Raw genomic sequence first — 13769 nt, forward strand, 5'->3', positions numbered from 1 at the left:
CTAAGCAAACCACTCATCTACTTTCTGTCTCTATAGACTTGCCTATTCTGGACATTTCATATAAATAGGAAGCACACAGTATGTAATCTTTTGTAACTGGATTCTTTCAGCAAGCATAGTGTTTTCAAAGCTCATCCATATTATAGCATGTATCGGCAAGTCATTCTTTTTTACGGCCAAATAATGTTCCATTGTATGGAGATACCATATTTTGTTCACTCATTCATTAGTTGATGGACATTTGGGGTGTTTCCACTTTGGGGCTTATGAATAATGCTGCTATGAATATTCCTATATGTGTTCTTGTGTTCATGTATGTTCACTTCTCTTGGATTTGTACCAAGGAGTGGAATTGCTGGGTCATATGGTAACTTTAACTGCCAAGCTGTTTTCCAAAGTGGCGGCACTATTTTACACTCCCATCTATAATATATAAGGATTCCAATCTCTGTTTTTTAAATCATAGCCATCTTAGTGGACGTGAAGTGGTCTCTCATTGTGGGTTTGATTTGCATTTCCCTAATGGTGTTGAGCACCTCTTCATGCATTAATTGGTCATTTGTATATCCTCTTTGAAGAAAACGTCTATTCAAATCCCTTGCCCATTTTTTTTCAGCTGGGCTATTTGTCTTTTTATTATTGAGTTGTAAGAGTTCTTTATGTATTCTGGATAGAAGTCCCTTATCAGGTATACGATTTGCAAATATCTTCTCTCATCCCAGGGGTTGTCTTTCAACTTTCTTGGTGGTATCCTTTCAAGAGCAAAAGTTTAACATTTTCAAGTCTAACGTATCAATCTGCTCTTTTTTTTTTGGCTGCGTTGGGTCTTCGTTGCTGCACCCGGGCTTTTTCTAGTTGTGGCGAACGGGGGCTACTCTTCGTTGCAGTGCACGGGCTTCTCATTGTGGTGGCTTCTCTTGTTGCGGAGCATGAGCTCTAGGCACGCAGGCTTCAGTAGTTGCGGCATGCGGGCTCAGTAGTTGTGGTTTGTGGGCTTAGTTGCTCTGCAGCATGTGGGATCTTCCCGGACCAGGGATCGAACCCGCATCCCCTGCATTGGCAGGCAGATTCTTAACCACTGTGCCACCAGGGAAGTCCTCAATCTGCTCTTTTATTGCTTGTGCTTATACACTCAGTCTTACACATTCAGCTTCCTGAGCTGCTTTTTGCCCAAGAAGGACATAGGGCAAGATTTGCTCCCAGGTATCCCCCGCCCCCCAACTTCTGCCATAGGGTGTCCTTCCCCTCCATGTGGACATAGGTACAGGGAGAGGGGTCTATCTTGATCCAGGAGCCTGGTCTGGATTAGGCGAGGGGGTGTAGGGAGGGAGGCTCCACCCATAAGCTGCATTTTCTCCAGGTTCCAAGACCAGAGGTCTGTGGAAGCAGAGAGAGGGCAGGAGATTCCACATCATAGAAGCATCTGTGCCTCCTTGCGACCTCACCTAAGGAATGAAGGAATCCAATGAGCAAGTCCAGAGCAGGAGTTTGTAACCTAGGTTCCACGAGCCCCTGAAATCAGATGCACAATATTGGGGGTAGTGCATTCTTCTAGGGCAGGAGTCCATAGCCCTCATCAGATATTCCAAAGGATGTGCTAAGCAAGAAAGGTGCAGAACCACCAACCTATAGGGGCCTCGCGGGTCCACAAAAATATCCAAGTTCTATGGTAGCATTTCCTCCTACCACTAGGGAGGGTACAGCCCCAGAGCTGCATCCCCCACCTTAGGGACCAGGAGGCCTCAGCTGCCCAGGGGCCAGCCCCCATCGGGCTACCAGCTCAGCCAGGAGCCGCCCCTGGCCTGTGCCCCTCCGGAGAGGACCCAAGACTGGTTGGTTCCAGGCCAGCAGGCCATCTCTGAGGGCACTCCTTCTGAGGGCTGCCTTGGTCACCCCGGAAGCCTCTCTGCGGGCGTGAGACAAGAGGTCAGGACCGCTGACACTTGCTGGAAGCTCCCCTTTCAGAAGGCCCGGGCTGGCCCGGGCTGCAGGAAACCCAGGGCAGGAAGGGGCTGGGCCCGAGAGGGCTGCCGTGCTCCCATCTGTAGAGCATCAGTGGGGCAGCCGGGCGGGGGGTTCTCGAGGGGGGCCAGGGAGGAAATGAGAATAAACATAGTGAGTGGAGAGGGAAGGGGCGGGGGGCTGCAGTCTGGGCCCCTTGGCAGCCCATGAAGGGAAGTGACACAATGAGGAATGTGTTTCCCTCTGCTCGTCCCCCACACGGGTGGGAGGCGGAGCCCTGAGAATGGCCAGAACCCAAGAGGGGCCGGGGGCGCGGGCTGCCGCAGCATCGGAGGACCGGGCTGTGGGGTGTGGGGGAGGGCAACCCTGGGCGGGCGGGCGGGCGCTCTCCCCGCCATCTCCAGCCTCCACTCTGCAGGAGCCTTCTAGGGGCTGCCTTCTCACACATTCGCCGCCTGCACGAAGCGGCCCTTCTGGGGGCTTCCTCTTCTTTCTCAGCGGGGTGCAGGGTTATGCAGCCCAAGTCCTTGGTATGAGAGGGTGCTGAGGTGTGAGGAGCCCCGGCCAGGGGCAGGGCTGGGCAGGGGATTTGTTGCATGTCTCTCTGTCTCTGTCTCTCTGTCTCCTCTGTCTCTCTCTGGGTGTTTTTGTCCCCAGCGGGGACTGTCTGTGTGAAAACAGGCCCCCTGCTGGGACGGCACCTCCCCATCCTGGACACCCATTTCCTCTCCCCACATAGGGAGCTGGCTCAGTTAACCCCCTGCTGCCCATAATCCGGAGCTGCCCCTGAGACTCTGGCCTGCAGAGCCAAGAAGGCGGGTCTGGGCCGGGGAGCGGGGGGTGGGGGGGGGGGCGGCGGGGGCAGGGCCTTGGAAAGCAGGCTGACCACACAGGCCAACCTAAGTTGGTTATTCCAGGAACCCCCCCACCCTTGCCCTCTGCTTCATGATCTCCTGGGTGCTTGGGTGGGCCTGAGAGGATGCTGGAACGTCAGCCCTCCCCGCCCCCAGGTGGGCAGTGAGGCCTCCTGGTAAGGTCTCTGTGGGCCGTGAGCCTGTTCTGGTTTGGCTCGGGAAAGACCCAGGTAGGCCTTGGGTAGGTGGGCAAGTGTTGGGTCAGCCTGGCGCCTCTCCCCATGGCTGTGCCCCAGAGAGGACAGGGTGCTGGGGCAGGCCAGGGGGCCGGCCATCACCTTGGGCCTCAGTGGTCCCAGAGGGCTGCCGGGTCTGGTGCGGGGCTGGGGCCGTGTGGGCACCGGCCGGTCCCCAGTGGGCCGGGACTGTCCCTTCGGCCCGCCCCTGCTGGCCCTGGGAGGATGTGACAAAGTGGAGGGAGGGTGGCACTCTGACCATGTGATGGAGTTTGAGCCACCAGAGCCTGGGACAGAAGCTACTCTGAAAACTTCCCTGCAGTTCGTCCCTCCTGGTGGGTGACACTTGGCCCTGTGGTGCCTGGGGGCCAACTGCCATCTTCTGTCCAGTCTGTGACCTGCTGGAGCCCAGCCCGAGGTGGCACTTCCCCTGCCACCCTCTCTCTGCACCAGGGGCTCGAGGAGGCCTGGGGGGAGGGCGGCAGGTGACCCCCTCGGCCTCGGCTTCCTCATCTGAGGGCTGAGGGGCGGGGCCAGGTGATGGACAACGCCCCCGGGGCAGCATCCACAGGGTCACCAGCCAGCCCGGGACCTTTCCTCACCTGCCAGGTGGAGCGTCCGCCCGAACGGCTCTAAAGTACCTCCCCGCGGCCAGGCTCAAGATGACCTTACCTTTGTGTAGCAGTTGACAAAGGGCCGTTACACCCATTTTCAAACGATTCTACAGCAGCCCTGAGAGACTGAGAAACTCAGGGCAGCTCGCGGGAACCGGGAACCGAGGCCTCCTGACTCCGGGTTCAGGGCCAGCTCCTCTCCCGTTTCCGCCGCGCCGGCCTCCTCATCCGAGGCCCTCCCCCCGGATCTCTCGGTGTCTGCATCCTCCCTGACCCAGGGAGGCGGAGGGGGACCCGTCTGAGAGGCCAGGTCCTTCATCCGGCCTCCCAGCCGCGCTGAGGCGAGCAGGGACTTAGAGGGAAACCGAGAGCCCGGCACTGGCGGCGGTGAGGCCGCCCGGCCCGGAGAGCCGCGTGGGCCCGGAGCGGGCGAGGTGTGAGGCCCCCGCTTGCTTCCCACAGGGACCTGAGGAACAACGTCATCAGCACAGTGCAGGCGGGCGCCTTCCTGGGTCTGGGGGAGCTGAAGCGCCTGTGAGTGGCCCTGTCCTGACCCCACGCCCCAGGCCCCTCGTCCCTGGAGGCGGTCCCGTGGGTGCCGCCGCCCTCCCACTCACCCTCCCTCACTGCCTCTCCCCCACGCAACAGGCTGGGGGCGGACAGTTCATGCCCCAGCACCGGGTCTTTCTCCGCTCCCGCCCACAAGCCCCGCCCACACGCGTGTGTCCCTCACAAGCGGATCCGTGCGCTACCACGTGGCCGACTTGCTGAGGTTGTGTGTGTCTCTCCAGAGATCTCTCCAACAACCGGATTGGCTGTCTCACCTCTGAGACCTTCCAAGGCCTCCCCAGGCTTCTCCGGCTGTGAGTGAGGGGCGGGGAGGGGGGCAGAGGGAAGGCTCCCCAAAGCCTCACGGGTCCCCGCATTCTCGTCACTCACCACCCACCTCCTGTGGCTCAGAGAGAGCCTAAGATCCCCTCTCCCTGTTCCCTGCAGAAACATATCTGGAAACATCTTCTCCAGTCTGCCACCGGGAGTCTTTGATGAGCTGCCAGCCCTTAAGGTTGTGTGAGTATCCTTCCCCAGCCCCACCAGTCAGGCCCCTGCTTCCTTCCACTTCCCAGGAGGGAGACGCATAAGCACCGTGCCCACGTGGCCGGCCTTCTGAGGAGATGGGACAGACGATGGCTGAAGCTCCACCATATGCGCCTCCCCGTGCTTGCCGTGGCGGCCATGGTGGCAGCAGGGCACACGTGCACAATTTTGCCCTCCCCGGCCCTCTCCAGCCTCAGTCTCTCCCTGGGGCTCCATCCCCACCCCGGGGAGCTCACACTCTCTCTGCTCTACCCTGTGGCCCCTCCACCCCCCTGCAGGGACTTGGGCACCGAGTTCCTGACGTGTGACTGCCGCCTGCGCTGGCTGCTGTCCTGGGCCCGGAATCGCTCCGTGCAGCTGTCGGAGCGCACGCTCTGTGCCTACCCCAGCGCCCTGCACGCCCAGGCCCTGGGTGGCCTCCAGGAGGCCCAGCTGCGCTGTGGTGAGCAAACCTGCACCCTCAGGCTCCCTCCTGAGGGGCCCCTGCTGGCTCAAGGCTCCCTGTGCGCTGGGCTTGGTCTCCAGGGCATCCTCTCCCTCAGATCCCACTGGGGGCTGGTCCTCCATCTGCTTTTGTAAACTTCCTTTGGGGCCACTGCTTTGTTTATGTTTTCGTCTGGTCCCACCTCTCGGGGTGACAAGTGTGCAGTGGAAAGAAGCATCTTTATTCGTTCGAAACCCTCCTGCTCCTCTCCTGCGCTCTTATCTCCGGAGATGCTCCAGCCCTCCTTCTCCTTCCGAGCTGGGGCGGGCTCCAGACCAGACAGAGGGACCTGGCTCTGCCCCCACTGGACCCTCACCCGTCACTCAGTCTCACTGCCAGTGTCCCCTCCCACAGAGGGGGCCCTGGAGCTGCACACACATCACCTCATCCCATCCCTCCGCCAAGTGGTCTTCCAGGGCGACCGACTGCCCTTCCAGTGCTCGGCCAGCTACCTGGGCAATGACACCCACGTCCGCTGGTACCACAACCGGGCCCCTGTGGAGGGCGACGAGCAGGCGGGCATCCTCCTGGGCGACAGCCTCATCCACGACTGCACCTTTATCACCAGGTACAGGCCCTGCGGCCCCTTCTGGGCCCACAGCGCGGGCAGGGGTGGCCACAGTACCCTCACGCACCCTGCAAAGGAGATGGCCTGATCTGGGGATACGTGCGGGCGTGTTGACGCACATCCAGGACTAAGTCAGAAATGGTCTGGATGAGGGACAGATTGAACGCCTGATAGAAGAAAACGATTATATCTGACATTTCTTCAGTGCTTTTACAATGATATAGCGGCTCTCACCTGTATTGTTGGACTTGATCTCTCCAGTAGATTTGCAAGAGAGGTAATATTATCTCTGTGATAAAAGATGGGGAAATTGGGGAATTCCCTGGCGGTCCGGGGGTTAGGACTCAGCGCTTTCACTACCAGGGCCGGGGTTAATGCTGGTCGAGGAACTAAGATCCTGCAAGCCGCACGGCACAGCCAAAAAAAAGAAAAACACTAACGGAAGGCCAATCAGAGTTAAAGAGAAGCGTGTACATGTATCCCTGGCTCAGTTAAAGAAATGAGCCTGAAGCTGATGCCCTGCGTGCCCTGGGGTGGCCCCCGGGCGCTTGGGGAGGGTGGCTGGCCGCCGGGAGCGCCTCCAGCCAGCCCTCGCCCGCCTGCCCGCCCACAGTGAGCTGACCCTGTCTCACATCGGCGTGTGGGCCTCAGGCGAATGGGAGTGCTCCGTGTCTACGGTCCAGGGAAACGCCAGCAAGAAGGTGGAGATCGTGGTGCTGGAGACCTCGGCCTCCTACTGCCCCGCAGAGCGAGTCGCCAACAACCGCGGGGACTTCAGGTTCGAGACCCGGGCCCCGGCCCACACCCCGCTCCTGCCCCTGGGACCACCGGGGACCAGTCCCCCACCCACTCCAAGCTGGAGAATACACTGCCTTTTGTCATTCAGCTCCAGGTCCCGCTGGCATATTTACAGAGACCGTATCCTTTTGTATAAAATCACCCTCCGAATGTGCTGTGCAGAACAAACAGGTTTTTTTTTTCCTTTTTCTTCCTTACATGCGTAGCTGACAAAGCTCTCCCACTACGGATGCCACACTTTCATATCCCAGTGGCCTCTCACTTAGGCAGGGGAGGAGTTATTCTCCCCATCGTACAGCCGAGAAGACTAAGGCCCAGAAAGCATAAGTGACTTGAACTCAGGACTTCAAGTCCAGCCTCGCAGCACCAGTGACAGCACTGTCCCAACAAACACAGCTTTAGAAAGGAGGTGGAGCTTGGGAATCCCTTGAAGTCCCGTCCAAACAAACACCCTCTTCTGGGCCCTTCCTGCAGCTCCCAAGGAGTCTGGCCTCACAGTTCTCAGGGCGGGGGAGGGACTCTTGGCTGAGGAGCCTAGGTCATTGGCAGCTTCCCACCTCTGCCCCCAGGTGGCCTCGAACTCTGGCTGGCATCACAGCCTACCAGTCCTGCCTGCAGTACCCCTTCACCTCGGTGCCCTTGAGCGGGGGTGCCCCTGGCACCCGAGCCTCCCGCCGGTGTGACCGAGCTGGCCGCTGGGAGCCGGGGGACTACTCCCACTGTCTGTACACCAACGACATCACCCGGGTGCTCTACACCTTCGTGCTGGTGAGGCCAGGAGAGGGGAGGGGCACGGGAAAGGGGGCGGGGAGAAGCCTGCTGGCCTCACGGGCTGTGCTGCCTCCTTGGGGTGCATGGTGAAGGGCTGTGGGCACCGTGCCTCAGGCTCTTCTCTAGCTTTCCCTCTCCCAGGGGACTCAGGACCCCAGGGCCACACTCGGGACATGTGGGCCACCCCAAGGTCCCCAGTACATCAAGGGCAGCCTTAAGCAGAAAGCAGGGACAGCGTGAGGTCGTCCCGTTGTCCTCAAGCAGTGGCATAACCAGTGGGCGGCCCTGAGTTGGGAAGGGCTCACTCCTTACCTTCGCCTCCTGTCTGGATCAGACCCAGCTGTGGGCTAGACCCTGTTCCCTAGGCCCCGTTGCTCTGAGCATCAGCACAGAGGAGGGGGCCCCCGGGCTGTTTTGGGGGAGGAGCCAGATTAGACGGTGCCCTTTCCTCCCCACACCCCCAGATGCCCATCAATGCCTCCAACGCGCTGACCCTGGCCCACCAGCTTCGAGTATACACGGCCGAGGCCGCCAGCTTCTCCGACATGATGGACGTTGTCTACGTGGCTCAGATGATCCAGAAGTTTCTGGGTTACGTCGACCAGATCAAAGAGGTGAGATTCGATCGGGCCCCTGGGGCCCCTGGAAATCACCTGCCCCCCACCTGCTCAAGCCGGTCTCGCCCCAGCCTCTGGGTCCCCAGCCCCCCTCCTGCCCTCGGTGACTCCGCCCCCGCCTCCAGCTGGTGGAGGTGATGGTGGATATGGCCAGCAACATGATGCTGGTGGACGAGCACCTGCTGTGGCTGGCCCAGCGCGAGGACAAGGCCTGCAGCGGCATCGTGGGCGCCCTGGAGCGCATTGGGGGGGCCGCCCTGAGCGCCCACGCCCAGCACATCTCTGTGGTACGGTGGGCCAGCCGGGAGGGTGCCCTGCCCAGGGAGGGACAGGGAGGGACCTCAGAGGTGACGGGGGCCAGCCCTTGTCATCCAGGAGCAAGTCCTCCGAGTGTGCACCAGCGATGCTCCCAGTTAGCGAGAACACAGAACGTGACTAGGGTTCCGTTCGTGTGGCATCAAATTCCAACTTGTCGGGAGCAGGGCAGAGGAGAGGGAGGCCAGCGACATCGGAGAAGTTACCCAGGGCTTCCTTCGTGTGGGGACCGAGTTGAAGGGCTAGCCGATGGAAGCATGTGGGGGTGGGAAGGAGGAGGGCCAGGAGGAAGGCTGGGGAGCCAGGCAGCAGCGCTGGCCGGGGAGGGGTGATGAGACTTCTGTTGCCTGAGAAGAGGGGGAGTTTCCAGCGGTGGGTGGCAAACCAGCTAACAAGCAGCGCACAGCATCTCCTCTGCCGGGGGAGATCCGAGGGGGGCGAGGACCCTGCTCCCCGGCATAGCTGGGGCAGCAGGACTGGGACGTGGCAAGAGCTGGGCCAGCTCCAGGACGGGGTGTGAGCGAGCGGGAGGAGGGGCCGAAGAGCAGGGGTTCGGGGGACTCCACGGCAGACGCGAGGCTGCCAGGCCCTGAGTGATGAGCAAGGACGGCGGGTTGGCCTGAGCAGGTCTGCGGTTTCCAGCAGGAGAAGGCCAGGAAAGGGGTGACAAGGTCCCTGTCCCTAGAACTCAAGGAACGTGGCCTTGGAGGCCTACCTCATCAAGCCGCACAGCTACGTGGGCCTGACCTGCACGGCCTTCCAGAGGAGGGAGGCCGGTGCGCCAGGCACCCGGCCCTTGGGTCCCGGCCAGAACCCCTCCCCGGAGCCGGAGCCCCTGGCCGACCAGCAGCTCCGCTTCCGCTGTACCACGGGGAGGCCCAACGTTTCTCTGTCGTCCTTCCACATCAAGGTGGGCGCCGGGGGAGGGAGGATGCTGAGAGGGCAGGTACGAGGTGCAGGCGCCTGGTCAGGTGGATGGTGTGAGGGGACGCAGGACTCAGACAGGGGGCGAGGGGACGGAGGAGGAGGGGCTGGAGGACAGTGGAGCCCCAGGGACCCCGGGTGTCTCTGAGGAACTCCTGTTTCCCCCCAGAACAGCGTGGCCCTGGCCTCCATCCAGCTGCCGCCCAGTCTGTTCTCGTCTCTCCCGGCTGCCCTGGCCCCCCCGGCCCCCCCAGACTGCACCCTGCAGCTGCTCGTCTTCCGAAACGGCCGTCTCTTCCGCAGCCACGGCAACACCTCCCGCCCTGGAGCCGCTGGGCTTGGCAAGAGGCGCGGCGTGGCCACCCCCGTCATCTCTGCGGGAACCAGTAAGGGCCTGCACCCCGCCCGCCCTACCATGCCGCCCGGGACCCCTCCCCTGCACCCCCCACGACCTGCTGGAGGTGGCCGGGGGCGGTGGCCCTGTACCATTTCCGCGGGCGGTGCGGGGCAGGGATGACCCGTGAAGGAACGGACTGGTGGAGAAAAGGCTCAGGAGACCCTGGGTTTCACAGCCCAGATTCGTCAGATTTCCAAAGGGCTATAACACGAACCCTCCACCCACCTGGGCCTCCTTCCGTCCCCCTTTCTCACCTGGTGCCAACTTCCCCCTCAGGGTGCCCTCCTGAATCCTCCCTTCACTCGGGCTTCCGCTCCCTCCGTGTCACCTTCCACCTTCTCGTCCCGGACCCCAGAGTCCTCCCTTCCTGGGCATGTCGCCACGACTCATTTGGCACTTAGGTGGGCCACCACCTCCGGGTGCCTTTATTTTGATTCATCCTTGTGTCTCCCAGTTAGGCTGAGGCCCTGGGGGGCAGGCCCGCACTTGGCATCTAACTCTATTCCCCAAGCCCCGCGCACGCCCTGACCGAGCCTGAGTGGACCCCCTCCCCTGTAGGTGGCTGCAGCGTGGGAAACCTGACTGAGCCGGTGGCTGTTTCGCTGCGGCATTGGGCTGAGGGGGCCGAGCCCGTGGCCGCTTGGTGGAGCCAGGAGGGGCCGGGGGGGCCCGGGGGCTGGAGCTCTGAGGGCTGCCAGCTCCGCTCCAGCCAGCCCCACGTCAGCTCCCTGCAGTGCCAGCACCTGGGCAACGTGGCCGTGCTCATGGTGAGGGTAGCGGGCACGGGGGTGGAGGGCAGGGGAACGCAGAAGGGGTGCCGGGAGGGACCAGGGGCACCCTGAGCGCCTGGGGCCACAGAAATCCTGAAAAAACAGAGGCCTTATCGGGCCTCATGACGGTCAGGACTCGCAGGGAAATAAATGGCCCTCTGGTCTCCCCCATACCTCTTCATCTTTCAGAAGACAAGCAGGTCCTCAGGCCCTCTATCAGGTCATCCCCATAGTAGCAGCCCCAGAGCACAAAAAAAAAGACAGAGAGGTCCTGCTTCTACTCCCATACTGAGAGCGATGGATCAGAGACCACCCAGCCTGGTCTCCACATCCTGCGCTCTCTGACACCCAGATCGTTAAAGTGAAAAAAAACCTGGGAACGTTTCTCCTTCCCGGTCACCCTCCCCACTCACCCCTGTCCAGCCCCCATGCCCGCACCACACTTCACAGCCCGCTTTTCCAGATCCTAAGCAGGCATGCCGCCGTATGATAGACAGAACCTGCCCCTCTTCCCTCCTGATTCTCGGGCTGGGAACCTGAAAAGTTCCCAGAAAGGCAGATCATTAACGCCACCTAGACCGACTTTCTAAGAGAGGGTGTCATGGTGCCTACATCTTTGCTACCCAGATGAGCCAAAGGCCAAAGCTGGGGCCCAAAGCTGACTGGGCTTGGGAAGAGGAAAACTGGCCTGGGGGACCGGCCAGGACTCCACAGGGCGGCCTCTCAGCTCCCGGCTTCCCCTTACTCACTTCTTCTCTCTGCTCTTTCCAGGAGCTGCGCGCCTTCCCCAGGGAGGTGGAGGGCTCAGGGGCAGGCCTGCACCCCGTCGTGTACCCCTGCACGGCCCTGCTGCTGCTCTGCCTCTTCTCCACCATCATCACCTACATCCTCCACCACAGGTGGGAGCTCCTGCGGGAAGGGAGGGCATGCTGAGTGTCACTAAGTACTGGCAAGGCGACAGTGGGTGTTCCTTTCCCAGGCTCTTGCCTAGCCTTTCCTTCGAAGCTTCTGCAGTTGGAAAATGCGTTTGGGGGTTAAGGTGTCCATCCCATTCACGCCCACGCGTGCACACAGATATCTGCCTTCTCCTCGTTGACTCTCCCAGTGACCTTGAGACCCCCATAGGCCTGACCTTGGGTTGGGTGGCCCATTTGTTAAAGACTGTTTCTGTGGCAGCTCCATCCATGTGTCCCGGAAGGGCTGGCACATGCTGCTGAACCTGTGCTTCCACATGGCCATGACCTCCGCCGTCTTTGCGGGAGGCATCACACTCACCAACTACCAGATGGTCTGCCAGGCGGTAAGCAGGAGAAGGGCTGTGGGGGGGGGGGGTTCTCCAAGATCGGAGACGGCAGCCTAGGGTACAGGAGGGAGGCACGCGGGAGGAAGGGGGCTCATGGCAGTGGGCTCCCGCTCCGCTGTTCCATGTCCAGCCTCGTGGGCGAGGTGGGCATGAGAGTAGGGGAGGTAAGAAGCAGAGCAACTAGGAGACAGGACAAAGTGGAGAGTGGGGTCCTGCGATGGAAGAGAGGTCGGGGACGAGCCAGGCAGCAACGACAGGGTCATGGAGAGTCCCTGGCATGGGGGAGAACCCTGGGCTGGAAGTAGAGAGGGTACTGGCAGGGACAGAACCCTGGGGAGGTTCTGGGTGGAGCTGGAGGCTGGGCACACAGGAGGCACAGGAGAGCACTGCGGGGCTGAGGCTCTGGGACGGCCAGACCCCCAGCCTCAGTGCCTTGACCCTATAGGTGGGCATCACCCTGCACTACTCTTCACTGTCCACACTGCTCTGGATGGGGGTGAAGGCCCGTGTCCTCCACAAGGAGCTTACCTGGAGGGCACCACCTCCACAAGAAGGGGATGCTGCCCTGCCTGCCCCCCGACCCATGCTCCGGTATGTCAGCTCTGCAGTGGGGAAGGGCTCAGGTGTCGGGGGAGGACACCAAAAGCTGTTCTCCCAGGGTGGATGCTGTCCCAGGGGTCCAAGGTCCTGGGAGATCACACTCCCAAGACAGAAGAGGTGGGGAGTTCCCTGGGGGTCCAGTGGTGAGGACTCAGTGCTTCCACTGCAGTGGGCCCAGGGTTCAATCCCTGGTCAGGGAACTAAGATCCCTCAGCCAAAAAATAAAAATAAAAGGCAGAAGAGGCAAGGCCCTGGGTGGCACTAGGTTGCCCAGTGCCATGGAGGGGGTGCATCCTTGGGGTTTTCAGGCATGACAAGGCCAGGAAGGGAGCGACCTCAAAGGGCATTGGGCAGGGATCCTGGGAACCCAAGTGGCACCCCTGGCTTCTGCACTGTTTAGGGTGACAGAAAGCAATTCTGGCCACTGTCCTTTAGAACAGTCTTGGCCAAATCCCTTAGGGACCTACTGACCTGCCCTGGAGAAGCATTGCATCCCTGGCAAACAAACTGACATAATTTCTAGGGGAAAGAGGATAGGACAGAGACCCCAAGGTGAGGGTCCTGAGCACCTGGCCCCTCCTTGTTCTCCAACTCTCTGACCCCCAAACCCATTCCTCCCCAGGTTCTATTTGATCGCGGGAGGGATCCCACTCATTATCTGTGGCATCACAGCCGCTGTCAACATCCACAACTACCGGGACCACAGCCCCTAGTGAGTGCGTGGCCCGCCTGCCCCAAACCTCCCCACCCTGCCCCGATGCCTCCTACTCCGATGCGGCGGCACCGCACACCCGCCCAGCCCCTCACCCAGCCCCAAGCCCTGCATGCTGACTGAGCCGCTTCCGCCTCTCCACTCACCATAGCCTCCCTTCCCGCTCACGCGTGCCGCCTGTGTCTCCCCTCAGCTGCTGGCTAGTGTGGCGCCCAAGCCTAGGAGCCTTCTACATCCCCGTGGCTTTGATTCTGCTCATCACCTGGATCTATTTCCTGTGCGCGGCGCTGCGCTTACGGGGTCCTCTGGCACAGAGCCCAAAGGGGGGCACCAGCAGGGTCTCCCTGGAGCCAGGGGAGGAGCTGAGGGGTTCCACCAGGCTCAGGAGCAGCGGCCCCCTCCTGAGTGACTCGGGTTCCCTTCTGGCCGCTGGGAGCGCAGGGGTGGTGACGCCCGGGCCCCCGGAGGAGGGTGACGGTCTCTATTCTCCAGGAGCCCAGCTGGGGGCGCTGGTGACCACGCATTTCCTCTACCTGGCCATGTGGGCCTGCGGGGCTCTGAGCGTGTCCCAGCGCTGGCTGCCCCGGGTGGTGTGCAGCTGTCTGTACGGGGTGGCGGCCTCCGCCCTGGGCCTCTTCGTCTTCACCCATCACTGTGCCAGGCGCAGGGACGTCAGGGCCTCCTGGCGCGCGTGCCGTCCCCCCGCCTCGGCCTCCCGAGCCTCCCCGCGGGCCGCGCCCACCGCCCCC

General features: G+C 61.4%; 1 protein-coding gene across 1 annotated transcript in view; it reads left to right on the forward strand.

Annotated features, from left to right (window-relative positions):
* The window catches only part of ADGRA2 (adhesion G protein-coupled receptor A2), a 32853-nt gene that overhangs the window by 18435 nt on the left and 649 nt on the right, over positions 1-13769 (forward strand). The window contains exons 3-19 of the mRNA XM_007448321.1: positions 4129-4200; positions 4458-4529; positions 4663-4734; positions 5040-5203; positions 5600-5813; positions 6427-6591; positions 7181-7379; positions 7847-7996; positions 8125-8286; positions 9000-9224; positions 9408-9624; positions 10194-10402; positions 11177-11304; positions 11582-11705; positions 12154-12299; positions 12931-13020; positions 13214-13763. Of these exons, the coding sequence (XP_007448383.1) occupies positions 4129-4200; positions 4458-4529; positions 4663-4734; positions 5040-5203; positions 5600-5813; positions 6427-6591; positions 7181-7379; positions 7847-7996; positions 8125-8286; positions 9000-9224; positions 9408-9624; positions 10194-10402; positions 11177-11304; positions 11582-11705; positions 12154-12299; positions 12931-13020; positions 13214-13763 (2959 nt within the window). The remainder of the gene's footprint in view (positions 1-4128; positions 4201-4457; positions 4530-4662; positions 4735-5039; positions 5204-5599; positions 5814-6426; positions 6592-7180; positions 7380-7846; positions 7997-8124; positions 8287-8999; positions 9225-9407; positions 9625-10193; positions 10403-11176; positions 11305-11581; positions 11706-12153; positions 12300-12930; positions 13021-13213; positions 13764-13769) is intronic.

Source organism: Lipotes vexillifer, unplaced genomic scaffold (assembly GCF_000442215.2).
Source record: "Lipotes vexillifer unplaced genomic scaffold, Lipotes_vexillifer_v1.1 scaffold1166, whole genome shotgun sequence".
In the NCBI taxonomy this organism is placed as follows: domain Eukaryota; kingdom Metazoa; phylum Chordata; class Mammalia; order Artiodactyla; family Lipotidae; genus Lipotes; species Lipotes vexillifer.